Genomic DNA, 26,428 nt, shown 5'->3' with positions numbered 1-26,428 from the left:
TCTCTATATGTCACTATCTGGGGGCTAACATTGTATGAGCTATTAGCTGAGCCAGGCGGTCATCCATTCGCAGTCCCATTCAGCATTCATACATGTGCTCTAAGGAAAGAAAATATCTGTCCCCTGTAGCTCAATGGCAGAGCACTCGCCCGGACAGTGATATGGTAGGTTCGGTTCCTCGAAGAAGTGTGAATTTTCCTTCCGAACATCATCATCTGCGCTTGGTTATCCAGGCTTTCACACTTCATATGCCGGTGTGTGTTTCGAGTGCTGTCATATATATATACACTCAAGCCAGAAGTATCTCCAGAAAAGTATTTAAAAAGAAATAGAGCACATGCCCTACAAACTTACTTCAGAGTTTTTAATTGATTCTTATACATTTCAAAATAAGTCTTGGTCTTATACAGAACAATATATATTTCTTCCTAATGATAACATTACTCTGTAAGTTTAATCCACCATTTGAATACTCGCATGTGATCCATCATGCCCATTTAAAACTACAGCATATTTTTTAATCAGTGGATGGTTTTTTGCACACATGTTGTAAAAGGTGTTTCCATATAATCGAAGTGGTTTCAAGGCTGTCAATGATAATATGTTAGCTGTGTTCAAATGAAATATGCTTGAGTGGATTCATTGAGACGGGCATGAAAGTTAAAATATCCACTTGTTTGTGAGACTTTAACTGCTAACCAGAATACACCATTGTTTTTTAGATCAGAACAGTCATTCAGACACACACCTAACCTTTTGTCGAGAAGAGGTAGTTGACCTGCTATAATGCATTACATTGGACAAACTGCATGAAGCCATTAGGACTGAGCGACCTTTGGGGTGTGAGTTTTTGTTGCACGATAATTCTGGCCTTTATCTTTTTAGATTTTTCTTTTTGAAGGTTTGAACGAATGCATTACAAACTACTATCACTTAACCGCGCATTCATCTTGTACAGATTCCTATGCAGAATTTCTAATGAATAGGTACATACAGTAACGTGTTATGCTTTGAATATACAAGGTCCTAACATATTTATATTGTCAGTTTTTTTTCCCTTGCTTGTCTTCCATATTTTGAAGTGAAGCTGGTAAATGTTTGAATTTTTTGTGTATCATGTTGAAAGGTCTGCCTGCTCTCTGCGGAAGATTACAGATTCCAGGATGGGTGGAGAGGAACCTTGTACCATTTGCATGCTAAAGAACCTGTTCAATGTCGATAAGCATTATCGTGCAAGAGAATTACACCATAGGGATGCGTGCTGGGTCACTTAATCATGATGGCTTCATGCTTTCCCAATATATCATCACAACAGACCAACCTCACAGACAGAATCCGCCTTCTCTTCAAGACATTCAGAAGTATCAATAGTACAGTGTGTTGACTCCATTTCCATCACCATGGTCTCGAATTCCTCGGATGTTACTTCCAAAATGCTTTGCCCAATGATAGGGTCATCCTAAGAGCATTATGCCCCCCCCCCCCCCAGGCAAGTGATGTTCAGAAGCTCCTATCTGACTAGCACGTTTCTGCTTGATCTGATTGGAGACTGGCGGCATTTCCTGTAGCAGAGCGTGTTTCCAAGCTGCTCCAGAAATCAAATAGAATCAGTTATTTAAAAAAGATGGTTGAAATATTATAGCGCCTAGAAAAGGGGGAATGGACTCATCGTCCATCTTTGAGCAAAGAACAGGTTTGCCGCTCCAAGTGATTTCTTGGAAATTGTTTGGGGGAATGAAAGTAAGATAAGGAACAGCGATAATACTGACATCACACTTTTGCTGAAAGATGGTGGATGAGTCGGCCAGATGTTTCATGGAGCTTTAATTTAAAAACAGAGTTTGATGTGTCTATAGGTCATTCCCTTGGTGTAACCTTCAAATAGACGCCTTTCTTGGGGTTAATAATAGCGGTCGGACACGTTAAGCTTATTTTATCCTCGGTCCGTTCACCAGGCACCAGCTTAAATTTCCTGACGACGCTGGCGAGGGCCAGCTTGGCTTCCAGTTGGGCGAACCGCATCCCGACGCAATTCCTCGGTCCGGCGCCGAAAGGCAGGAACGCCATCGAATGGATGCTGGCCTTGTTCTCCGGGGAGAATCGGTCCGGATCGAACTTGTGCGGATCCGGCCACAGTTCCGGGTCGTGGTGGATGTCCCAGACTGGGACCTGGATGACGACACCCTTCGGGACCGTGAAGTCTCCGAGTTTCGTGTCAGCTTGGCATTCGCGGGTCACAAACAGGGTTACGGGAGGGTAGCAGCGCAGGGATTCGTTGAACACTTGGTCCAGGTACTGCATGCCCTGCAGGTCGTCGTAGCTGAGTTCGTCACCCGTCCAATGTTCGCACACGTCCTGATATAATTTCTCCTGTATATCGGGGTGTTTGACGAGCAGGTGGAACGAGAAGGCCAGGGCTGCCGCCGAGGTCTCGTAACCAGCCAGGAGGAACACGAAGGCGTTGGCGACTATCTCGCCGTCCGTCAGTTTGATGGTTCTCTTCTTGTTGGCCGCGGACGAGTCCGTGGTCGTCTCCGAAGCATCGAGCAGTAGCTGCAGGAAATCTGTAGATTTGAACACCGTTTTGTGGCGCCTGAAGGCGATTGCCTGGTTGATGCTGCTCACCGACATCGCCGTCATTTCCCCGATGGTGAAGAAGTAGTTGACTACGTTGAAGATCTCCGTCAGGAACGGGAACATCATCGCCAGTTCCACCACCTTGTTGTGGGCGTTCTGGAAGAAGCCCCTGACCGCCAGCAGCAGGGGGTCATTCGAGTCTCTCTGGCAGTTCGTCTTCATGGCGAGCGCGCAGTCGGCTATAATGTCTAGGGTGAGGCCCTGCACCATCTCGTATACGTCGAATTCCCGGTCGCTCACGCATTCCTCGTTGACGACACCCACGAGGATGTCCGCTTTGGCTTTCATCAGGTTGAACATGAGCTTGATCTTGCTGGAACTGAATGTCGGTGTCAGGACGCTGCGGACCTCTTTCCACCTCTGGTCCTTCAGGCACAACACCGATTCGTCGAGCGGCCTCATGGTCAGGAACATCTTCTGGCGGTTCGTGAAGTTGTGGAAGTCTTTTATCAGTATCTGTTTCAGAAGTTCCAGGTCCTTAACCGCCAACATGGGAACTGCGCCCATGTAGAAGCCGTACACGTCACCGTACTGCCCGTGCCACTGCGTCATTAGGTCGTTCGGAATCGCCGCCGCCTTGAGTTGGGCGAAATTTCCCAGGAGGAAATCTGGTTCGGGTCCTGGGATCCCGAGTCTTTTGAACAGTCCCTGCTTCTCTCGCCTTCCCGAGTACCATCTAAGCAAAGAGTACGACAAGTACACAGTGATCACTGCGACGACGACTGTTGCTGTATCTACGACCATTTTTGCGTACCTATAACGTTAGAGAGAACAACAAAAAATTACTAGTTTATTCAGATTTCATGATCGGTGATTGCCTAGTCCAGTGTTTCTTTAAATTTGTCACCAGCGCGCGCTCCCTTGCCCGATTCATGGTTCGACTGCGGCTCCCCAGAATAGTTTAGTACCCTCGCCCAATGGCCAATTAATGGTTCACCTTAAGTTCCCTAGAATAGTTTAGTTCAGTGGTTCTCAAATTTTGTCATCCCGCGGCTCCAAGTTTAATAGATATTTTCACTTCGTAAAAGAACCACTTTACAGCATAAATAGGCACGCAAATGAAGATGTCGCAAGTTGGAGTGATCTGGAACAGCACCACAGGACCCTTTAATTGACGAGATATCTCGCCTTCCTTAACATGAAAGCGTCTTATTTTACCGTTGGCAAGTCCAGACGAACCCTGAAATAATTTAGGTAAATGGTAATTTTTCCTCAACCAAAGTGGAAAGTAAGTACTATCGCTAATGCGAAAACTAACTTTTGCAACGTAAGTTACGCCGTGATATATTTTTGCAAGCGAAAACCGAGAGATGACGTGGCGAAATATTGGTATGATTCCATAATTTTTAAAGAATTGAAAAAAATTCAATTTTTTTATAATTTTAATTTTCCTGAATAATCTGTCAACATGTTTTTTCCCCCATCTCGCACCCCAGGTTGGGAACCACCGGTTTAGATCATAGTTTTCCAAACTTTTTTGTTCCATTGCCTCCTCCCCTTCAGGAATTTTTGAAAAAAAAAAAACCACTATTTTTCTTCTGTGTAATGGTAGAATTTTTTTTTGAAACCGATCAAATCATCTGCTTGATCTTATTGGAGACTGGCGGCATTTCCTGTAGCAGAGCGTGTTTCCAAGCTGCTCCAGAAATCAAATAGAGTCCGTTATTTGAAAAAGATGGTTGAAATATTATAGCGCCTAGAAAAGGGGGAACGGACTCATCGTCCATCTTTGAGCAAAGAACAGGTTTGCCGCTCCAAGTGATGTCTTGGAAATTGTTTGGGGGAATGAAAGTAAGATAAGGAACAGCGATAATACTGACATCACACTTTTGCTGAAAGATGGTGGATGAGTCGGCCAGGTGTTTCATGGAGCTTTAATTTAAAAACAGAGTTTGATGTGTAAATTTTTTCTCTTATCGCCCCTCCCCAATTCAAGAGAACCCGTAGCATCCTATGTTATACCTGCAGCTTCTATCCCCGGACCTTTCCACCGCCCACTTTGGGAAACACTGGTTTGAATTTCGAAGTACTTATCAACTTGAATTTTACTTGAGCGGTGTCACGACCCCTAAAGTCGATTTTTCCCAAATGCAGGGCCGTAGCTGCATAGAAATTTATTCCCGGAGAAGGGGGACCAAAGTGATAAAACAACATCATGTAATGTTATTCCGTAATAGCCTTTTCCAACATTTCGGGAGGGTGCTGTATCCGCTTCCTCCCTCAAAGTACGGCCTTGCAGAGATAACTTTTGACTCCAGAGTTGGTGTTTGGTGAAGTAGTAGTGTACTGTATATACAGGGTGTCCTGTAATAGCTAATGTGGGCTTTATCTCATCAACCGTCCATCGTATGATTCATATTCGTATGACAATATGGCCGTCAAACCGAAAGATACCCAGGCCACAATATGGCCGCTTCAGTGCTTTGGAACTGCGCAACGCATCACTCAAGTGATCCGTAATTATGTCACGGATCACTTAAGTAATCTGGGAATGTTCCGCGGGTAACTTGAGCGATGTAGACCCGAACTGGGGGCCCGCTAATTGCGCTGAAATTGGGCCACATGTCACTCAAGGGATCTCTAAATGTGCCACGAATCGTTTAAGTGTTCTGGAACTGTGTCGCGGGTTACTTAAGTGATTTTTGAATGTGCCACGGGCCACTTAAATGCTCTGGAATCGTGCGTCGGGTCATTTAAGCGATCTGTAAAAATGTGCCGCTTAGTTCATTTTTACAAAATTGGGTTTAAGGGGGCAAGCCACATCAAATAACCTTCAGGGCCACATTTGGTCCGCGGGGGTCAAGGGTTTATCATATATGGCTATTAGAATGGTGGGTATCAACAGAGTCAAAATTTCAACTTTTTCCAGGCAAAGCACATGTACTCAATGTATATATATAAACGTATATATTTGTATATATATACAGTCGAATTCCGTTTTAACGAGTACCGTTATAGCGAAAATCTCGTTTTAACGAACTCTTTTTCTAATCCCCCAGATAAGTTTACATAGGAACAATACTAAAACCTGGAATTCCTTTATAACGACGAGATTTCTCCGGTCAGTACGTTATAACAGGATTCGACTGTATATACCATTTTTAGTGTATTTTCAAAAGCCGGCCCCCCCCCGCCCCACCCCCTAAATGACGGGCCTGGGTATCGATGAATTTCTTAAAGAGAAATTTTGAGTTCTTACCCTTCAAATATCGTTGAAATTAACACAGAAATCGATTATAATAACATATATATAAAGGTATTTTCTTTCTAAATTGTAATCTTTTTTAAATATATTTTTTTTTCGTCTGGAGGGAGGCGCCCGAGTCCCCCCCCCCCCGTTTCTGACTCCACCAATATGCGTTAGGAGGTGGTGGAGTTACTGCTGACGAAATTTTGCTGACTTTTGCGGGGAAGGGGGGTCAAAAATGGCTAGAAATTTATTTTCTGACGTAATACTTGAACGGCCCCTACAAGTTTTTTCCACTCAGCCGGGCATTATGAGTGAGCTTTTTCTTTGAAAGAAACCGGCCTACAAAATGTGTTAATTACGAAAAATAATTTAAATTCAATTACGCAAATTATAATTGAATTTAATACAGAGATAAAATATTCATTTTTTTTTCAATTTTCTAACAAAGGGATGAAATTTCCTACGATATTTGTTCAATTTGATAATTTTGTTGGTAGATAGGAGAAAACAAAAAATATATATAAGAAAATTATCTTAAATTCTTAATTATCACCGACAATTATTTTATTGCCCCCGTCAATAACAAAACCACGTGAGGTGGGAAAAAAATGGCAATTTGAAAAATGTTCAGTATTTACTCACAGACAGTGGCGTAACCTCGACCGGCGAAAAACTCAGCTTCGACTGAATATGGGCGGCGTCATCATCATCATGTGGGGGTATCGACGAGAAGCTGTCCCTGTGTGTTATTTTTACTGTCATTTTCTTCTCTTATCTCATTCCCAGAACAGAAAAAAAGAAAAATTGTTTTAAAAAAGGACGTGATGGGAAATGATAATATTAGGCGGCGTTTTTTTTTTCTCGTTGCACGGCCTTCACAAAATGTGGTCCTTTTTTCCTTCTCTCCATAATAATCTACGACTGATCAGTCATTTACCCCAGGCGGAAAAAGCACTTAAAAACTCGTCCCATTCATCACAGGGAAAGTATCTTGAGGACGCGACACGATTTTACTGCGCTGATCAATCACAATACGCCTCTTATTCTATCACGAAGCTTTTGCTTATATAAGCGCGTTTGTGATTGGTCAATCGCATTCGAATAATAATTCGCGATCTTAATCGCGTATTTCTGCCCGAAAAGCTTTAAATTCGGGTTTTTTTTTATGGATTCCGAGATTATCAGCGCAAGGATTGCACGTTAGAGTGCAATTGACGAGCATGTTGAAAAAAAATGTCGGCCATGTTTTATCATGTGAAAAAAAAAAAAAAGCTGGCGTCAACGTCACTCCGGTCGATAAGCGCTATCGACAGCTGAAGCGCAACAAAAAAAAAGGGACATGTGCTTTGTTGAATGGGGAGTAAACATCGCCTCCGTGGCGCAATCGGCTAGCGCGTTCGGCTGTTAACCGAAAGGTTGGTGGTTCGAGCCCACCCGGGGGCGGCGGTGAAGTTTTATTCCCGCTGGCATTGGAGTCTGATCGTGGTCGGCCCACGATTTGCCCCATAGAAGGCGTCCTTCTCAGAGAACACAGACAGACCTGTACAAGGTCCACACCAACGAGGTGCTCGTAAAAAATTCGGTTGTCGGTTGTGTTTACGTAAAATTGTGATTCTCAAGAGGTATTTGCCATTTTCATTTTAAAAGACAGGAGGCAGCACCAGTTTAATACGAAACAAGCATAACCGTTACGGCATAACCCGGGAAACAAATACGTTAGGGTGACGCGTATATATACACACGCCACGTTCCTGCATGTGCCAGTTTCAGGCCAACATAAATGGGAGAAATAATTTACGGACCGGATAAAGAATTATACTCAATTACAGTCGAACCCCGTTGTAGCGCCAACCCCACTTTCCACCATAAATTTTCCGTGAACAAATCTTCCATATAGGATTTATAATGTAAAAAAAAACCCCGTTATAACGCCAAAACTGTTTGGATGCTTACAAAGTCTGTGTCATTTTCCAAAAAATTTCCACATTTCTTCGTGTTTTTTTTTTTTTTTTTTCTGGAAGGAGTTGGGGAATTATCGTTTTTCCATTCCAGTCAACATAACAATAGTTTAGAGCAAATGACTCAAAGAATAAATAATGGTGACGTGGGGGAGGGTCTTAGAAAGCACACTGAGTACCTTAATGCGTGTAGGGACCAAAGCAACCAACGTATTTCAACTAAACCGATTTATTGATAGGGGAAAGTGTACAGAAAATGGGCTTATTGTATTGGGCTTCCATAAGTGTATCAAGTTCATTTTTTCTTAAGGGGGTCATCTAGATCAGTGGTTCTCAACCGGGGGCCATATGGCCCCCTTGTGGTACTGGAATACTTCAAGGGGGCCACGGAAGAAAATGGAGAAAGGGGCCATGACAGGTGGTTTGGAGGGCTGAGAAGAAAAATTAAGGTGTGAAGAAATAAAGATTTTATATTAGTGGCTAACACTTACAGTGAGAGATCCAACAAAACCACCCATAAAACCAGGGCCTTCTTTAGAGCAGGGACCCACCCAGGCGTCACCGCCTACATTTTGCAATAAGTTCCCTAAGATGGGTTTTTTCTCAAGTCCCCGGCTAAATTTTTCAGACCCCCTTCCCTATATGAAAATTATTGTATGAAAAACAAAAACAAAAAAAAGATGAAAACCATATTAGGTCCCGGGCTGTAGCTCTGTCAGTCCCACTCTTGTGAGGGGCCTCATGCCCATAAGTGACCCCACCTTATGATATTTTGTACAGTAGATATATATAATTTTGAAAATAAGTAGGAAATATGTAGGCTGTTTATTTCCAGATAAAGTATGGGACTACCATAGCATCACTTTGCCTAAGGAGGAGGGCCCCATGATATTGAGACGGTCCTGATAGACCTCGGACTAGCAGGGAGATCAATAAATTCTAGGCTAGTGGTCTGGAGGCCAATTTTCTTTGCAAAATTTTCGTTTAGTATAAATTCACTGAAAAAAATCATTTCAATACGTATAAAGTGTCTTGATTGTAGATGAGAGTTGAAAAGTCTGGGTAAGACAGGGGAGCCACGAGAAAAAAAATATGGTTCAAAGGGGGCCACGGGCAAAAAAGGTTAAGAAACACTGATCTAGATGTTAAAACTAGATCCAACTTTTGAAAGTTCAATGGTAGCCCCATTTTTTTTCCCCATATTCGGATTCAATATCTCAAGAAATGCCGAAATACAAAATTTCATCAATTTTGAACGAACAGTTAATGAAATATAAATTACAGAAACATCTTGTTTTTGAGCATAATTGCTGAAATAATATAAGTATCTCATTACTTTTTATTTTAAATGATAGATTATAACGGTCCAAACATAATTTTATTACACATTTTGAATTTGGTTTTTTATAAATACGAATTATTAAAACATATTTTAGAAATTTCTGAATATAAGCACATTAATTTTTGCTTCATTCGAATCGGCATAGTCGAAAACCCGAAAGAATCAAAATCTTCATACCAATCTGACCTCTATTTCGCAAGATATGAGCGATTATATGAAAATGAACACTTTTAGGGACCAGATATAAATATGAAACACATTGAAAAATTTCTCACGACAAATTATGTGAAAATGTTCAAATATGAAAAAGCTCATAACTTTACTGAAATGGGCAATTATTGGTTTAAGTACACGGTGATACGATAAATAAGTCATCCATTTTTTTTAAGTATTCGAGTAAACAAATAAACAACGAAATTTTTCACTATTTCAGTAATTCGTTTCATTCCTTAGACAATATCCATGAGCTGAAATGGTAAATATAATAACGTGCAAAGAATTCACAAATTAATACCGTACAATGAGATTGATGTTAATATTTATGGAGATAATAATCAATAAATAGCGGTTCTCAACATTTTTTGACTCGCGGAGCCCTTTTCAGGATATAATTTCTTTGGTGGATCCCTGTTTGACTAGAGGAGCCCTTTTTGTGTATAATTTTTATGGTGGGGGCTCCCCCGATTTATCTATCAAATTTACTGATTTATTTTATTTTCCTCGAGTCACCGCGGAGCCCCTGGGAAGTGCACACGGAGCACCGGTTGAGAACCGCTGGCGTAAATCATCTTATAGTGTGATCCAAGTTCAGGGTAGTGGTTATTGATGGAGTCGTCTCTGCTAAAACCACGGCATTTCGTTTCATCCGTATTTTTTTTAACATTATTAAAAATTTAGGAATTGCAAAATGAAACAAAATTATAATGTAAATATAGTGCAATGTTCAACGGAAAATTCTTATGTATTTTTTCTGAATTGATGAAATTGTCGTCACAAACAACTGCTCTGTGACACATTGTTTGGAATAATTATGGTATAAATATTCGTTCAATCACGGATATAAAGTCACTAAAATGTGAAGAGTAATAACAAAAAAAAGTTTGTTTCCTCACCTCCATGAAATAAAAACTATTTACTTTTTAACAGCACTAAATCCAAACACTCACGTAGCCAGGGCCGCAACTAGATACTTTGCCACCCGGGGCAAAACCGGCATTTTGGTGCCCCTTGCGATGTAGAAGTAGCAGTTAAAGGATGAATTCGGCTCCCCTTTTGATTCAGCGCCCGGGAGTACTAGACCCGCCTTATGCGGCCCTGCGCGTAGCGTATGGAGTATTTATCGTTCGAAACTTGTTTGGTGTGTGTGTGTGTGTGTTTCTGCCCCTGCAATCAGCCTTCAAATTCAGTTTCTCAATGTTTAGAGTGTCCCCAAACACATTTTCACTCATATTTCTCTCATATTTATACTTACAGCGATGAAATTTTATTTTTAGGGTAAATGCAATGCGATAAATCAGATAAGATGGGAAAGAAAATAAGGGTTTACAATTTACGTTGAAGATTTTTTTGAAGTGTGAACAATAATAAATATGTAGATGATCCGTCATCAAGACGAATTTCACATAGTCGGGTAGAAAATCACAAACCATAATTTTTGGTGAAAATCGCTCCATTCTACAACTTTTAGAACCCAAGATATCGCCATCGTTCGGTTAAAAGTTGTGCGTACTGTACAACTGAAATAAATTTCAGAGTAAGTGCAAAATATGTATCTCCTAAGTTTTATATCAAGAAATATTTAAGTTATATTGCGGTTTTTTTCAAAATTTTATGAATTATCTCTAATCTTAAGATTGAATGCGTGTAAAATAGGTTGTTTTATTTATGGATCAACACTAATAAGACACTGAGATACAGTAGTTTGTGAATTTATGTAATGAAGCCTCTCCGAAACGCTATTCCGACCATGATCCGATATAACGCCAAACTCGTTATACCGCCAAAATTCTTTGGGACGGATGGTGGTGTTACAACGGGCACTAATGCATATATGTATAGATGAGTCGACATCATCTTGCCCCCCCCCCCCAGACTTCCAAGTCTATCTCCATCTATGCGCTGAATTCACCCTTTAAATACAAATACAACGCCACAACAGGCAAATTGCCCAACGAGGTGGCTGACTTAAGAACATCATGGATCCCCGAGCCATTTTTTGGAGGCCCTACCTACTACTGCTACACCACACGTGCACCCCCCCCCCCCCAACGAATCAGTACATGCGAGAATGTGCGTGTACGTGTAGTGAAACCTGACGTGAAGGTTTTTTTTGTTTCTCTGTGATGCTTGTTATGTGTAATGCTGCCACTAGTTTTTCTATCTATGAGTGAAGTGTTATGATTGAATGATTTATCGTTATAGGACTGTTACTCTCTGTGGCGAGACTTTTTAACGGGGAGATCGGCTCGCATTTGCGCCTTTAAGTTGGGAACCACAGAAAACCAACTTCAGCCGACCACCACTGTGGGGTTCGAACCTGGATCCTCGCATCGCGAGTCCGTCACTATAACCACTCGACCACCACAGCGGCTATACGCAAGGGACGCCAAAATTCAGGCTTGTACCCGATTACAAATTATATAAGTTAAGGCACTACCTCCAAGCGCGGGCAGCTTGCTCTAGAATAATATGAAAAAGTGCAAACAACGGCTCTGGAAGTACATAACTGCACCATCCATTTACAGAATAGCATTGTTTGCTCACCAACAGCTAATGCCGTGTACTGAACTATTGTGTGTGAAGAAGCGGGAATCGTGTTACCGCCCCCCTTCTCTTCCGAAATATATAAAATGGGATGCAAACAACTATAAATACTGATTCGTATGGTGAAATTGCCTCCAGCAAAAAAAGCAACGCTCCCAAAAAAAAAACCCCTGAGTAGACTGACCATATTTGTCCGAGAAAAATACGTGATACAGGCTTGAGAAATCCCTTCGCTATAACGAAAAATTTCTTTATAAAGGAATTCCAGGTTTTCTCATTGTTCTTATGTATACTTATCTGGGGGATTAAAAAAGAAAAGTGTTCGTGAAAACGAGATTTTTGCTACAACGGTATTCGTTTAAAACGGGATCCGACTGTACAGGGCATTGCCAGCCGTTGTGGTGGTCGAGTGGTCAATAGTGACGGTCTCGCACCCCCACCGGGTCACCACAGTTGTGGTCGGCTGAAGTTGGTTTTCTGCGGTTCGCAAATTCAAGACGTGAATGCGAGCCGATCTCATTTTTAAAAATCACTCACTTCGCTTCTGAAATATAGATGGCAGCACTGAAAAATCAAACACAACACTACATGCGCACTTTGTTGTCGCCAGAAATGATGCCAAAAGTAAGCAATGTCGCCAACAATCGTTGGAAATGAATTGAAAAAAGAAACACTGTAAAAAATTGTAAGATTAATATTCGTATTTGTGTGTAGTAATCGTTGATTTGAAACATAAAATGAAGAAATGTCAAGTTGGCTTCTTTGAGAAACCGGGACATTTTCGCAAAAAGAGTCGGGACCAAAAACAACCCGGGAAAATCGGGATGTATGTTATCTTTTTAAATTTTTTAGCTGTTCTGTTTCAGTTTGGAAAAACTAAGGTGACCATACGTCCCGTATTTCCCGGTATTTTCTGTATTTTTGGCCGTCCCAACTTTTTGGCAAAAGTGTCCCGGTTTTTTCCGTATTTTACACGAAGTATACTTGAATTTTTATTCTTTATTGAAGCCAAAGATTGAAATTATTTTTCAACTAATAAACTATATTATGATAATTACAACTATAAATGAGAATATTAATCTCCCACATTTGTCTTGGTGAACGTTTTTTTTGTGAAATTCATTTTAATCCACTGCAATTTTCAGTAACGTTTCATTTCCCGTCATTATGATTTTTTCGGTAATTACAATATTTGGCAACTTGCTCGATTTCGGCGTCATTTTTGGTAATAATTGGCGATGTCCCGTATTTGGAATCTCAATATCTCGTATTTCTCTCGAGAAAATATGGTCAGCCTAAGAAATACCATTGTGAAAGCGTTTTTGTAGTCAGTATAGTAATGCGATTGGTTGGGAAAAGCGCCGTCACAAAGGTTGCGCACGCAAGCATCCTCCTTCCTCAAGTGGTGACATCTGTTGTGAACAGATATAAGCTTGTCTTTAGTAAGGATAGGGTTACCAGCTTCAGTAACTGAGAAAGGAGGATGCCTGCGCGCACCTCTGGTTTCTTTTTCGCAATTTTCACAACAGATGGAGCCACAATATTGACATAAAAACCCGGTCATCAATAAAACCACTAAAATTAATTAATTAAAAAAAAACCAGGGCAAATATTGATCCCGTCTCCTCTTCACACCTCAGCGGAAACTGACTATTAAAAGAAAAATTTATCGATTTGTGTTCATTGTACGTCAAAATGCCCTTTAATTTAAGAAAATTTATTTCATTTAATGTTGGTCGATATCTTCACTAGGAGCAATTGTCCATTAAAAACGAGGTACACATATGTATACGTCTGGAGCAGAAGAGGATAATGAATTGCATGTGGCGAGGTTTTCTTTCGACAAGAAGCTCCTGTCTTTCCTTACATTCATTGCAATTTCCAAAAGCTCCACATTCAGAGAGTTTTCTTTTGGGAGCGTCACTTTTCTTTTGCCAGAGGTGATTTGCCATAGTAAGAATCACCATCGGGTGTTGTGTTTGCATTCTATTTATCTTTATTTCTGAATGGAGAGAGGTAATAACCCCACTTCGGTACACAACATTTGCTGTTGGTGACGAAACAATGATATTCACAAAAATGGATGTTGAGGTTTTTTCAGACTGTTCCCACCCCCCATATTATTCTGGGGCAAGTTGGGTCATGGTTATAGCATCTGCCCAAGCGGGATATAGCCCCAGGGCAGCGAGTTCAGAGAGGAGGCAAATTTGAGGAATCCAGAGCCGCCGCTGTACTCTAATTTACCTTGGTCCTTTTCTGGCTGAAAGTGGGTCCTATCAAAGTATGTTTCTTTTCTCTTCTTCCCCCCCCCCACTCCACCATCATTCCCTAGCATCCCTGCAAATCAAATAATTCATTTCCAAAAGCATGACCGTTTCAATGTTAGTGAGTGACCTCTCATCCTGCTTTCGGGCCAAAGAGACAAAAAAATCACCAAAACGGGATTTTACTGTAGCTTCAGTCCCCAGGTTCCGTCGCCTACAGAGGACAGTGTGGCGCTGCTTGTCTTGAGCAATTTTTATATTTTTATTATGTTTTTTTTATGCCACTCACTAGCTAGGCATTATCTAGTGTCTTCTTGTATTGGAGTTCAGTCAGGCTCCAACTGTCGACCGAACATGTAGTAAAAATCTCTCTCTCTTCTATTAAATAACTTAAAAAAAGAAAAGGAGTCATGACTCTGTATGTTTCCGAAATAATGAGACATCCACCCACAGTACTGGTGACTCGGACGTGATTTGAACACGCAACCTTCTACAGCATCGATCTTATGTAAATTGTAGGAAAAATCCAAGACTAATAATACTACTACTAAGTCACACCTTCCTCCTCTGCAGAACTTCCAACGAATTGGTACATGTTGGAATGTGTGTGTAAGTGTTGTGAAAATGACGTGAAATTTGTTTCTGTGTAATGCGTAGTGCTGCCATCTGTCATCAGTTTTTCTAACTATGAGTGTAGTGTGATGACTGAATGTAGCGTTGTAGACCTATTGCTCTCTGTGGCGAGACTACATAATGGTGGGATCAGCTCGCTTTTGCGGCTTGAAGTTGGGAACACCACAGAAAATCAACCTTAGCCGACCATCACTGTGGTGACAGTGGGGTTTGAACCCAGGTCCTCGTGATGCGAGTCCATCACTATGACCACCACCACAGCGGCTATGACTGTAATACTCTAAAAGCTTATATTGTGCATGCTACAAGTTTTCCTCCTAACCGCCACTCTGTGGTCAAAGAACACCTGGGCCATGCTGGAAAATATGCTTGTATGTGTTGTGAACCTAACGAAGGTGCTGGACCAATCTCAGGGGGGCCAAATCTTCAATCATTACACTTCATAGTTTGAAAAATAGGTGGCAGATGGCAGCACTATAACAAGCACTACACAGAAACAAGCTTCATGTTAGGTTCATTACACATGCACGCACATTAAATCATGCACCAATTCATTAGAAGTTTCACAGGGAAATATTTCTCTGCGCATGAGAAATATGGACGAGGTGCATGTCTGGTTTAGTAGTGGTCCCAGGTTCCAATGCCTATGATAGTTATTTCAAAGTTTGCACGCAGTTAATATATTATGAAGGTTTTCAACAGCTGGCTGATGCGGAGATGAATTTAGGAAATAGAGAAAATTCAACTGCCTTTGCGGAGAAATCAAACCAACGTCCAGCGCCCTTCACCTTCGCATCAGCCAGCTGTTAAAAACCTTTGTATGGTAGCAAAGAATGATATCATCCTTGGATAAGTCTCGGGAAATTGGGAGTTCCCCGCCACAGTGGTGGTCAGCTGAAGTTTGCGCTTTTCTGCAGTTCTCCCACATCGAGGCACAAATGCGAGTCAATCTCTCAGTCAAAATGTCTCGCCTCACAGAGATACAGGCCTATGCATGGTACAAATATTCAATCATTACACTTCTGAAATACAGATGGCAGTACAAAAAAAAAAAAAATCAGACACAACCCGATATATATACTCAGACTGCCAGGTACATACATTCACACTTCCGGCATAACTCACTATGTAGTAAATTTCCAATGGCGATAGACCTGAATTGTGCTCGTTTGAAAGAGCTTCGGCCGGAGTTGAATCGGACCGTCGACGAACTGTCCCGTTCAGAGCGCTAAGGAAAGATTAAGATTCACTACTTATACAGTCTCGGGTGCTCACCGGGAAAGTGAATGGGTGTGGTGTGGGTTCGGCTCCCCGCAAAAGGGCAGTTGAATTTTCTTTCTTTCCTAAATCCATCTTCACATCAGCTAGCTGTTGAAAACCTTCATATGAAATAGCGAAAAGTGACATCATCCTAGGATGAATATATTAGTACCAAATATTTGAATATAAGTCGAATAATGACCCTACTCATGGGAGTTATGGTTTCATGAGCGCTGATGATAGTCATGATCAAAATTTGAATGCTACGTCTATTTGAAAATGACTTAATTTATTCTAAATATGAAACTATGGCTTATCACAAATGTAATAGCCGATGGGTAATGGTTCCATCGCTTTAACATGTCAAATATGTTTCATTATATGGCTATAACCAACGTACTAGTCAAGCGTCCTGCAGAGGAGGCGGCATGTCCTCACCCCGCTCGCTGCGCCTCAGGGACCTCTTCAGCGCCTCCTGCAGTTTCTTCGCCTCGTTGCGGGATTCCGACCACCTGTACCTGCAGTAGGTCCAACTGCCGAGGGTCACGACCGTGAAAGTGGCCACGGCCAGGTCCCCGGACCTCTTGACCCGGCTGGTGAAGAGGAAATGGCCGAGCCCCGTGGCCACGCCGCCCAGTATGCCGTAGGTGAAGGACTGTTTGAAGCAAGGGATGCTCTGGAAATCGACGCCGAAAAACGTGAAGCGATCGCCGCTCCTCTCGTCGCTCATAGCTCGCTCTCTTTCTCTATCTTCGTGCGAATTTTCATTCGGTCGTCACCGAAATTCCAAGGTTATCGGTGAGCAGCCGATCTATGTTGTTTGTTTATATGTTGAACGGTTTCAGTTCAGTGAGAGGAGGAGTAGTTTTGAATCGATGATTTTCGTAAAATAACATTGAGTATGAGCGTTACCTAGGTACAAATACTGATACTATTTTAATAGGGGTGTATTCTGAAACTGTAATCATGAAAAAGCTGACTATATTTTCTCAAAAAATTACGGGACATCACCGATTATCGCCAAAGATTATTTTATTTATTTGCAATAACCCCAGAAGGCATGAAATGCACTTACACTGGAATAATAATAATAATGAATAAATAATAAAAATAATTAGAAATAATGGTCAGAAGGGAAAGCACTTCGTATATACGGAGTCAGGTCGAAATCCTCAATAGCGGAAGCAAATCTTGCGTAGGAGGCGCATAGAAGTTCTGATGGCAGTCGCCACGCGGCATCTATATCCGTGGAAAAAGCAATCGCTTCTGGTCGTTGGTATTCTTATTTGGAAGCGATGCCTACCGTAGGTTAACTCGCCTGTCTATGATCTCGAAGAAAGGTTCTCTCGATGGTAGATAAACAATGTGGTGGCAGCACATTTTCAGATCTGCAGCGATTCTGCGCCATTCCAGCGAGTGCAAACCCAGAAATTGAAGTCTCTGGCAATAAGACCAAACTCTCATGCCTGCTATTCATTTAGTAAACGACCTCAGTGGCTTTTCCAGGAGTTTTATGTCCTTGATTTTGTAAGGGCTCCATACTTGCGAACAGAACTCCAATGTCGAGCGAAAGTGCATAAAGAAAGCATATCACAACGTGTGCACATCACACTTGCAGTGTGCCGTACATAACATGTATAGAATTCTGTTAGCTTTGCAGACTATACCATGATAATGATCAGTGAAATCCAGAATGTGGCTCATTGCAATACCTAAATCCAAGCACGAGACCAATTGCTGTAACGTTTCATTACCTAGTTGATAATATTCAGGATCGGCTAGTCTACCTACTGACAACTCCACTGGAAAAGTTATTGGCATGCAATTCTTAGTGCTTTCTACTGGAGAGAATAACTTCACGTTATCAGCGAATTGCAATAGAGAGATGGGTAACACAGCCTGAGTAATATCGTAAGTGTACAAAGTAAATAAGATCGGGCCTAACCACGATCACCTAGATAACCGGGATATAGGTTATATAGGAGGTCGTGGCCTAACAGCGATCCCTCGATGTGACCAATCGACTGCTGAACTGATAAGGAGCGGCCAGGAATGAAGCCAAACTGAACTGAGGGGATTAGGCCCATCTCGATGGCAAATGGAAATAACTGATTGATGATGCATCTCTCGAAAATTTTGCAGGATATATCGGTTAACGATACCGGGCGATAATTATTCGGATCTGCCCTGGAGCTTTTGTTCTTATAAATTGGACTAATATCTGCAGTTTTCCAAGAACATAGAATAGAATAATAATGGGTTTTATCGTTTGAGTGTGGCACATATCATGAAAGATAATATCCATAAGACCATGATAACGATGGTTGTAACTGGAACAACTGTAAGCCTCGGAGCCCAGGCTCTGTCCCTTGAGGGATATAAGCTTTTTACCCTGAGGGGTTGGACAACACTGGAGAGAGCTGACTGTGCAAGGGCCTGGGTTCCAAGCCCCCCGGTCCGGCACCTCCAACCCTCGATCCCTATGATTCGAACTCCAGGCCACGAGGCCTGGGTCTCCCTAACTCCGTCGTCCAGAGCAAGCTACAGCCCGCAACCCCCCACCCCGGAGCAACCCAGGAGGAGCCCTGAAACCCAGCAGACGCCAAAGCCGTCCCGGTCACACCCCAGGAGACCCGACTCCAAAAACCCCCGGGAAAATTCGGAAAGTTTTATTAACATTTCGACAATTTGCAATATTTACAATACCAATGTTGAGCATCTGTTTGCTTTTAACCGCAAGCGACGCGACAGTTGTCCCGAGTGGGCGCGGTTTTCACATTTATTGAGCTGCCGCCAGTCGCGTACCCTCCGGACGCAGTTAATTTTCCGCGAATGAGAACTCAGACCAATGAACTAAATTACATGCTTTATTTGGTGGAACGTAAGCCGTAATAAGCCTGAACTTCCTATTTCCGCTTTTTATATCCACCGATATTATTTCAACATCTTGATTTCCATTATGCACGTTCACCAGCTTAGGTTTCAGGCTGCTTCGCATAATAATGCATACACCTCCTCCCGCAGTAGTTGCTCTGTTGTATCTGAAAATATCGTATCCTAGTAGACATATCAAGGATGACGAGACTGACTGATCGACCTTGTATGACTGAATGCAGTAACGCAAAAATCGTCAATTTTATTCACAATGCTTCTGGGGTTCATGAATATACATGGAATTAATTCCAACATGTCTCTTTTTGTTTTCTTTCCTCTCCCCTCATCACCAGGAAACTTTGTTGCAACCCTATGAAAAAAAAAACCAGTTGGTTTTACCTCTGTAATGTATCCTTCTTCTATATACAGGTATGTAAGGGTAAAGCTTGTTAAAGAGCTCATTAAACTTCTTACTCTTTAACCAGCTTTGGGTGAGGGTAAAAAGATAAATCTCTACCTTGTACCTTACTCTCTTATCTGTAATACTTACAGATAAGAGAGAAAGTATAGTGGGCTGTCTGTATAGTTTTCTTTTCATTTGTTTTTTTCCCTTTCTTTTCTACTTTTTTTCCTTCCGTTTTCCAACATGCGGTTGGGTCAGGACAAGGTTACCATATTTATTGTTGATTCATCAAACGGAGATCATCCGTTAGTGGATCACGGAGTGGTTATTCCACTGCAATTTGCGGTAATACTCCATATTCGGCCATTGACTGTTTCTCAGTGATATAAGCAATAGTTGGCAACTGTGCTTACCTTTGGCATCATTTTTGGCAATAACCGGTGATGTCCCGTATGTAGACTCCCAATTTCCCGTATTTTTCTCAAAAAAAATATAGTCAGCCTAAAGTGACCATATTGCCTCTAGGAAAAATCAAGACTATTCAAATTGGAATTCTGATGAAACTCTTCATGCGCTAAAAATATACAACTAACCTTTATAGATTCAGTCAATTTATAAATACTGTCGAAAGTGATTTTATTGAAAGAACTCATGCACACAAAATATTTGATTATATACAATACATATTTACATCAAAGTTTTGTTTTGGGTATAGCATTAATATTAATGTTTGAGAAATAGGGCCATCTCAACGAGATCGGGGATAGGAAGGGCCCTCGGTGACTGCATAGTTATCAACATAAATTTTGCGAGACTTGTAGTAGAACCACATTGCTGAACCAGAGTGCATTGCTTGGCCTGGGGCTCCACAATGCTGTTATGAAGGCCGTGCAGTTTGATTCGTTGAAACATCACTGATTGAAAATGTTAAACGTAGGATTCGTATTATTTGGGAAAAGAACTTTCGTATAATATCTAGGTGTGTTAGGACCTTAATTATGTAACAAACATATATGAACCCGCACTGCTGGTTGGGATACTACAGATTCCCTGCCTAGTTCATGAGAAACATTCAGACTAAATAATCATTAAAATTCGTTTTGTGATTTATGAATTGAAAGTGCTTCTGCCAGTCACAAACTGGGAAATCAACAGCATTTTTTCTTCTTCATTTTCCCGTCATCTTGCAGGTGAACAACTTGCTGCAAAATTTGGTCTTCTTTCTTCTGCAGTAGCCTGTGGGAAAAAATAAAATGAACTACTGAGAATTCATTTCTATAGCATTGATAGTTTCGTTCGTAGCTCGTACTGAATATCACGTAAGTCGGTAAAAGGAAGTATTTAAAAAAATGTATATTCTCGTTTTTTATCATCAATTATGTATGATAATGATAAAATTAAATATTAATTTTTAAAGACTGGAAAGATCTGAATAATGCACCTAGAAAGAGCTTCCATCGATTCCGCAACCTTTTCTCCTGTCTTGGCACTGGTTTCGAAAAATAAAGCTTCAAATTCCTGTTTATCAGTAAAAAAGAAAGTGATCTACTGCACATCGTTGATATAATAAAGCAATATTAACTTCATAAAAGTTAAAAAGATGAATAAAGACTTAATGTAAAAACATTTTCGACAGTAATCGGTATATGGGATTAGTGAGATACAGGAAAGCTTCGCCGAACACGCGTCCTACTGTTTCAAAAAGTAATGAACCACAGACACTTCGGAAGGTGCACTTGCTAATCAGCAAATAATTATGATTTGAGGCCATTGTAGCTATTCAAATCGCTTTGTGAATGCTCTATGAATCCCCGTTGGGAACTTAGGTATCCCAAGGGCATGGCCCCTATAATAGTGGGTCTAACAAGGCTCGATCCCTGGGCCCGGGACGATTCTCATCATTTTCAATTTTTTACTCTTTAAAGGGGCCTGGTGAAGCCCGATAGGTTCTCCACCAAGATGGGGCGGGGGGGGGGGGCATGCCCACGGATTGATCTTGTTCCTCAAGTCGAGGCAGCTACACATGCAACTGCAAGCTTGACAATCATGCATGTTTAATTTTTTTGTACAAACATGAAACATTTCCCTCCCGATACCTCAAGGGCACGAGAAACCAGTTCGCATTTGGAATATGTCCAGCTCTGGCGATGATGCAATTGTTTTGGCTGTCTTTGTTTCTTGTATACGGAAGAAAAACGCCAACAAAAAATATCAACACCGAGCTCACCGAAGAGTAAAGGCTGATGTAAGCTTGTACAAGCTCTGGCATGGTACACACTTTCAGGTTCACGGTGGCAAGGCGCGGCTTGTGCATACATGCATAATCGAAAATCCAGAAGCATCGGAAGTTTTTTAGACCTGTGGGTGCTCGACTTGATTTTTATATAAGAAAGTTTGATTTCTGAATTAATTCTGACTGTGTTCAGACCGGTGCTAGAAAGTGCTGGGGTCGCTCGGGCACCCATTTCACCCCAGGCTACGACACCATTGAAGAATTCATTCAATCTTTAAGCCGCTTGTACAATCAGATTGCTTGAACAAAATTATCCTACAGACCATAGTTTCTCAACCTTTTTGTCCCATCACCCCCTTCTTCAGAAATGTTTTCTCCCATCGCCCCCAACGCAATCTAACCCATAGGATCCTATGTTATACGCGTAGCTTCTACCGTCCCCCTGAAACATTCTATCTCCCTAAAAAGGGGGCGTTAACGCCCACGTTGGGAATCACTGCTATAGACGTTTAAAGCTTGCTTGTACTAAAAGATTGAACATGCATGGTTTTGTCAAGCTTGAAGTTATCTGTTTCGCCGTCTTTTCAGAGAATAAAACAACATTAGCTTTATTCGAAACTAAAGTTTGGGATAGATGAGATCAGGTGAGTGAAGAGTGATCACTCGTGCATCTGTGAAAGTCACCCTCACCCTTACCGTCATGTTGAACGTAACAACAGAGAGAGAGAAGAGTGTCAGATTGACTTGACCTGGCGAATGTGTCTTCGTTTTTGAAGCTCTGGCGATCACGAAACCTGTTAACATGTCTTGATACCGTTGTCGCGTCGAGTGACGTAGCTTGCTCGAACACCAGTAAAATCATCTTTAAATCTAATTATATACAGGGTGTCCTGTAAGTGCTAATGAGACTTTTATCTCATCAACCGTCAATCGTAAAGATTTAGTTTTAATGTGAAAAATGAGCAAAAAGCGTTGTGATACTGTGTGAATAAAAAAATATGCTTTCCTATACGTTCCCCCCGGCTCTCTTAACTTCCAGTCAGAAAGTTGATGCCCTGTCCCTCTTGAAGCAAAAAAAAATTTCCAAGTTTTTCAGGACAATATTTGCTGAGATATTCGAACTCAAAAATCGGAGAAAACCTGGGAAAGGACAGAATGAATGACGGAAATGAGACCGTTGTCGGTCAGTGTTTGCTGTTCTTTCATAATACAATTCCAGAACATTTAAGCGGCCCGTGGCACATTTTCAGATCACTTAAATGACCCGGGACACAGTTCCAGAACACTTACGCGATCCGTGACACATTTAAGAGATCCCTTGAGTGACATGTGACGTAGTTTTTAGCCCCCAGTGCGGTTCTACATCACTCATGTTACCCGCGGCACATTCTTAGGTTATTTAAGTGATCCGCGGCATATAATTACGGATCATTTGAGTGATGCGTGGCACATTTCCAGATCACTTGGATCCGCGAAAAATGTAGAGATCACTAAAGTGGGTTCTGTAGGACACTTATCAATAGCAGGGGTGGTGTCACTTCAAGTGCCCACAAACTATCGAAAGATTTTTCTCGTTTTTGACGCACCGAGTAAGATGCCATTAAAAATATTTCATATTTTCATAAAGGGGGTGGTTGATGACGTAAACATTATCCAAACCGCCCCTCCCCCCTTGTCATCAAAAGTCAGTTAATCGGATACCCCCTCCGCCCCATCGATGATGACGTAATACTTGAACGGCCCCTAACTGAGCTTTGTATAATTAGTGGAGAGAGTTGTTTATATTATCATTTACAGATGATAATATAAACAACGATACAATTTTTTTTTTACCATTTTGACGGGTAAAACGTCTAAAAACTTCGGGTTGGACCTCACCTCGGCCAGTTTCATGCCATCTTTCTTCCTGATGACTCTGTCCTCGTCTTTTTTGCACAGATCCATCTTGTTGCCGATTAGCATAATCACCACGTTTTCACAAACTCCTTCCTGGAATACATTTACGAAAGATAAGGTTTCTCACCAATTCGTAAAACATGCACTTGAAATTCAATCGGTGCTCGTCACAAAAAAAAAAGGGGGCACCGCTGCGACAAATACCGGGAAAAGAAACGCCCTTTTTTTACCTTCACTTGAAATATCCAGTTCCGGATGTTTTTGAAAGAAGTCTCGGAAGTGACGTCATACACAACGACGATGCCGTCCGCGTGCCTGAAGTATTGCACGGTCATGCTCCGGAACCTACACAAATAATAGACTCAATTTATTTTTATTTTTCTGAAACAGCAATATATATGCACAGCGTACATGCCCATGGGACTATGACTCGCTGGTAAAAATGTGGCCCGTAATCTCACACCTAATTTTGTGAAAATTAATTGAGTGGCACGTTTACAGATCACTTCAGTGACCTGCGGTGCAGTTCCACACCGTTCAAGTGAGCTGCGGTCTTAAGAGCACAATGGACCACCGAGCCAAGGGATTTTTCTGAGGCCCGACCAGGCAAATTTACATGCGTACCCCTCGAAAATTTCAACTATATCTCTTTTTTTTTTTTTGTGAGGCCCGCGGGCCGTAGCCGGGTGCCTCAAGGGAAGTTAATTTTTATTATTCTTATGATAATTATGACTTTACTAATCACACATACACAGCCATGCAGACAACTTACCAACATTTTACCTCCGCAGAGGTGTCTGTAGGTGTCGGAATTATTTATTGTCGAACCTAACTGGTGCATTTAGGTAAGTTTCGTGTCAAAGAAACATTTTATTTTCTGGATATTATACTGAGGCGAACTCGGAAAGAAAAGTCATCTTGTCTCCGCCGGGACTCCTCGAACCCAGGCCGTCTTGCGTACCGGGCAAGTATGCTATTCTTTGATATCTTGGGCTGAGAAATAGCCATCTCTAAACCGTCCCACATGTGGGGCCAATTCCTGAAGTTAAGAGAGGCTACTAATTTCTCTACTTCAGTGCCTCATGCCACAGTGCGTGAAATAAGAAAGGCGGGGTCCTGTCTCCAGTGGTGTAGATGGCAGCATGCTTTCCCGGTACGCAAGAGGGCCTATGTTCGAGTCCCGGCGGATACAAGATGACTTTTCTTTCCGAGTTCACCTCAGCATAATATCCAGAAAATAAAATGTTTCCTTGATATCTTGGGCTGAGAAAAAGCCGCCCATCTTTCGTGTATATGTTTGTGTGTCATCTACTACCCGCAGGCAATTTCCAAGCGATAAATGGTAAGTTTACTGACAATTGAGAAAGTCTCGTATTTTTTTCGGAGAAATATGGTCACCCTCGGTGTTATTATATATATATTTTTCCGATACCTTTCCTGTCCCGCGGTATCCCAGAGCTTGAGAGCGGATATCCTCCCTTCTACGTTTACCGTCTTCACTTGGAAGTCCAGTCCTACGAGATGGAAATAGAAAAAATAAATGAGAGAGAGGTTCAACTTTTATAGAATCTCAGAAACGTTTGCTTACAAGGAAGGTGTCTCAGAATTCTACCTCCAAAAATAGAGGTGATGTCTCAAGGAAATTAATTTTCGAAATGAAACCTGAGAGGTGTCAAATGACATCTTTCAGCGCATGTTAGCATAGAATTGAAGCCACTGTCGTCAAAAGGGGGGGGGGGGGATGTACTAAAATAACCCTGGGAGTCGGGAGGGAAAAAAACCACACGCACACACACACATACAAATAATGTTTCATAAGCCTTACATCGGAAATGCAAAATACGATTTCCTTCATTCAATAAGGGAAAAATCGCAAAGGATTGTGGGAAAGGGGGTATGCACCTCGAAAATTCTTATAAGCCCCGTTGTGTAAGATTGGGGGTCGCTTCGGTGATTATTACCTGTATGGCAACTTTTTTCCTCATGGGGGAAAAAAAGGAGGGACGAAGATCCGTCTCAGAGTCCTATCTGTAGCCCAGTTCACATGTGCAATAGACATCCCGGGAAGTTCCCGGTAACGGGGATTTTCACTACAAACCATTCACATGACGTTTAGTTTATGCCGGTAATCCCCCTTTTCTTTCCGGAAGTCGTCACTGGTTGCGTGGGTTGAACGGAAGTGGTTGATTCAAGATGGCTGACGAAGGAGCTTACAGTAGTTTTCGCGGCGCAAAGGAATATGGGAGAGAAGGTCGTGTTGACAGCCAATCCACCCCAAGAAAGATGGGTTTTTTTCTATGAGCTTCTCTCCCAAAAAAAAGTTGCCATGCCGGTAATTATCACCAAAGCGACCCCCCAATCTTGCACATGTAAACGGGTCTTTTGTTGCGGAATAATGGTGGGTGACTCCGATCTCCTCTCCCATAACACATTGTGCCGCGGAAACTACTGTAAACTACTTCGTCAGCCATCTTGAACCAACCACTTCCGTTCAACCCACGTAACCAGCGATGACTTCCGGAAAGAAGAGGGGGGAAATACCGGCATAAACTAGACGCCATGTAAATGGGTTGTAGCGAAAATCCCTGTTACGGGTAACTAACTTTATTGCACATATAAACGGGTCTATAGAAGAGGGTGTAAATATTTCTTCCTCTTTGTTTCGTCAGCGCGCATTCTGGGACGAAGAGGTTCGCGATACACAAGAATTGCGACTAGGTAGAAAAAAATCCAGTAAGGGTGGGGGGAAAAGTTGCCCACGCATAGTAAAGGAGGAAGAGGGGGAAACAGAAAATGACCGGAGGGGTTCTGAAATGTAAGGGTGTGATCATGATGATCTTTCTTTTAAAGAGGGAAGGGGAAAAAAGGGAGAAAACGAGCCAATCAGCAGATAGCGAATCAATTAATCAGCAGATCGAGCTGAAAACAAACAGGTTTGCTCATGTCGCGCACCTTCTGAGTGGACTCTTTCTCTC

At 41.8% G+C, this 26,428-nt stretch overlaps 3 protein-coding genes and 1 non-coding gene across 5 annotated transcripts in view; 1 reads left to right on the top strand and 3 right to left on the bottom strand.

Moving 5' to 3' along the window:
- Positions 1–347: 347 nt before the first annotated feature.
- On the bottom strand, positions 348–6,756 carry LOC149089593 (cytochrome P450 3A31-like). Its single transcript, XM_089239295.1, has 2 exons — positions 6,470–6,756; positions 348–3,391 (listed from the first exon to the last, which is right to left on the bottom strand). Exon 2 carries the CDS (start codon positions 3,379–3,381, stop codon positions 1,858–1,860), a length of 1,524 nt encoding a protein of 507 aa, XP_089095421.1. The 5' UTR covers positions 3,382–3,391; positions 6,470–6,756; the 3' UTR covers positions 348–1,857.
- Positions 6,757–7,196: 440 nt separating this feature from the next.
- TRNAN-GUU (transfer RNA asparagine (anticodon GUU)) lies at positions 7,197–7,270 on the top strand. Its single transcript has one exon. It is a non-coding gene; the product is annotated as a tRNA-Asn (tRNA).
- Positions 7,271–15,306: 8,036 nt separating this feature from the next.
- l(3)87Df (cytochrome c oxidase assembly factor COX20 lethal (3) 87Df) lies at positions 15,307–16,906 on the bottom strand. Its single transcript, XM_089239817.1, has one exon. It carries the CDS (start codon positions 16,775–16,777, stop codon positions 16,451–16,453), a length of 327 nt encoding a protein of 108 aa, XP_089095943.1. The 5' UTR covers positions 16,778–16,906; the 3' UTR covers positions 15,307–16,450.
- Positions 16,907–19,944: 3,038 nt separating this feature from the next.
- The window catches only part of LOC149089590 (EF-hand calcium-binding domain-containing protein 4B-like), a 29,244-nt gene continuing 22,760 nt past the window's right edge, over positions 19,945–26,428 (bottom strand). Inside the window, exons 15-19 of one of the 2 annotated variants that reach the window (XM_089239275.1) lie at positions 24,886–24,967; positions 23,684–23,798; positions 23,436–23,546; positions 20,766–20,842; positions 19,945–20,560 (exon numbers count right to left, since the gene is read on the bottom strand). In XM_089239275.1, the coding sequence (XP_089095401.1) occupies positions 20,473–20,560; positions 20,766–20,842; positions 23,436–23,546; positions 23,684–23,798; positions 24,886–24,967 (473 nt within the window). In that variant the 3' untranslated portion in view covers positions 19,945–20,472. The remainder of the gene's footprint in view (positions 20,561–20,765; positions 20,843–23,435; positions 23,547–23,683; positions 23,799–24,885; positions 24,968–26,428) is intronic. The other variant, XM_089239285.1, reaches the window with a different exon arrangement.

This window comes from Pholcus phalangioides, unplaced genomic scaffold, assembly GCF_987345545.1.
Source record: "Pholcus phalangioides strain wild (caught in Gottingen) unplaced genomic scaffold, Ppha-v1.0 ptg000002l_1, whole genome shotgun sequence".
In the NCBI taxonomy this organism is placed as follows: Eukaryota; Metazoa; Arthropoda; class Arachnida; order Araneae; family Pholcidae; genus Pholcus; species Pholcus phalangioides.
Note: the sequence above shows the minus strand (reverse complement) of the source record. Positions and strands in the feature narration are given on the sequence as shown.

Coding starts and splice junctions, on each gene's coding strand:
- LOC149089593 (XM_089239295.1), bottom strand. CDS start 3,381: ATGGTCGTAGATACAGCAACAGTCGTCGTCGCAGTGATCACTGTGTAC.